The sequence below is a fragment of the Plasmodium reichenowi genome (genome assembly GCF_001601855.1).
Source record: "Plasmodium reichenowi strain SY57 chromosome Unknown, whole genome shotgun sequence".
In the NCBI taxonomy this organism is placed as follows: Eukaryota; Apicomplexa; class Aconoidasida; order Haemosporida; family Plasmodiidae; genus Plasmodium; species Plasmodium reichenowi.
This window is the reverse complement of record NW_017962213.1, coordinates 1-1,743: the sequence shown is the minus strand read 5'-3', so window position 1 is coordinate 1,743 and position 1,743 is coordinate 1. Positions and strand designations below refer to the sequence as shown.

The following is a 1,743-nucleotide window of genomic DNA, read 5'->3' as shown; positions in this document are numbered from 1 at the left end:
TATAATATTATAAGTTAATATAATTCTAAAAGAAAAAATAAAATAAGAAAAAAATAATAAATTGATATATTTTTTTTTTTTTCTGGCTAGCCATTTAATATATAATATATATATATATATATGTATAACATTTTACGGTTCCGTTAAAAATGGAAAATATTTATAATGACATGGAAGAGTATGGCAAAATATGCCAATTGTATCAAGAGAAAAAACAAAAGAAAGAAAAGAAAAAAAATAAAGATGATGATAATGAAGAAAATATTTTAGATGAAGATATCCTTTGGATGTATGAAACAAAAGAAGAAAAAGAAATAAAGGAACAAGAAGAATATCTGCTTGGAAAAAAAATTGATATGCAAAAACTAATGCAAGATGATGAAGAAGAAAAAGATCAAGGCGGAATATTAAATAAAAATAATAATAATAATAATAAAAACAATATTGATAATTTAAATAAAATTAGAGAAGATCCATTAACATTAATTAAAAAAATTGAATTAAAAAAAAAAAAAATGATGGATGAACAAAAAAGATTATTAGACCTACAAGAATCCAGAGAAAATCAACAAACCAAATATGATATAAATAAAACAAACTCAAGACCAATAAAAAAAGTGAAAGATTGTGAAGAGGAATTAAGGAGGAAAATAAATAAACTTAAAGAAATGAATAGAGAAAGAGAGAGGAAGAGAAAAAAAAGAAATAAAGACAGAAAGAAAAAAGAAAGAAGTGAAAAAAAATATTCAAATAGCGAAATGCATGATACAAGTAATGAATCTTATACAAACAGTGATACATATGATAATACAGTAACTAGTACAAATATAGAAACCAATATGGAAAGTGAAAGGAAAAAATATCAGCATGAAAGGTTTAGTGATATGGAAAGGGAAATAAAAAGAAGACGAAAAGATGAAAAGGAAAGAGATAGGGAAAGAGATAGGGAGAGAGAAAGGGAAAGGGAAAGAGAAAGAGAAAGAGAACGAGAACGAGAAAGACGAAGGTATGTGGAGAGGGAAAAAAGGAGAATTATGGAAAGGGAAAGAAGAAGAGCTATGGAAAGACAAGAAGAAATGGAAAGAGAAAGAGAAAGAGAAAGAGAATGGGAAAGAGAACGAGAAAGAAAAAGAAGAAAGGAACTGGAAAGAGAGAGAAGAAAAGAAATGGAAAGGAGAAAAGAACTGGAAAGAGAAAGGAGAAAATATATTGATAAAGAAAGAACAAAAAGATATATAAGAAGTAATAGTTCTAGTATATATAATGATCGAGAAAGAAAAAAATATGAAGATAGAAAAAGAAAAAAAAAAAATCATTTAAGAAGTATAAGTCAAAGTACATATAGTTATGATAAAAGAGAAAGAAAAAAATATACAGATAGAGATAGAGATAAAAGAAGAGATACAAAAAGTTCAAGTATCAGTTATCTTGAAAAAGAAAGAAAGAAAAAAAATAATAAAAAAAAAGAAAGGAAAAAAAATGTATCCAGTGACAATTCACAAAGTGATAATAAAACTCTAAAGGATAAAAAGGAAAAGAAAAAAAAAGAAAGGGAACAATTTAAACAAAAGGAAAATCATGATAATTTAAATAGTGCAAGTAATGAACATGTATCTTATGAAAGTGATACATATGAAATTAATAAAAATGATAAAGAAATAAACAGCCAAAGTGATAAAGAAATAAACAGCCAAAGTGATAAAGAAATAAACAGCCAAAGTGATAAAGAAATAAACAGCCAAA

At 25.1% G+C, this 1,743-nt stretch overlaps 1 protein-coding gene across 1 annotated transcript; it reads left to right on the top strand.

Annotated features, from left to right (window-relative positions):
• Positions 1–149: 149 nt before the first annotated feature.
• On the top strand, positions 150–1,743 carry PRSY57_0004400 (hypothetical protein; the record flags this gene model as incomplete). The annotated part of the gene is made up of 1 exon (XM_020114147.1): positions 150–1,743. A coding segment is annotated over one exon (1,594 nt), but the record flags the coding sequence as incomplete, so codon positions are not given.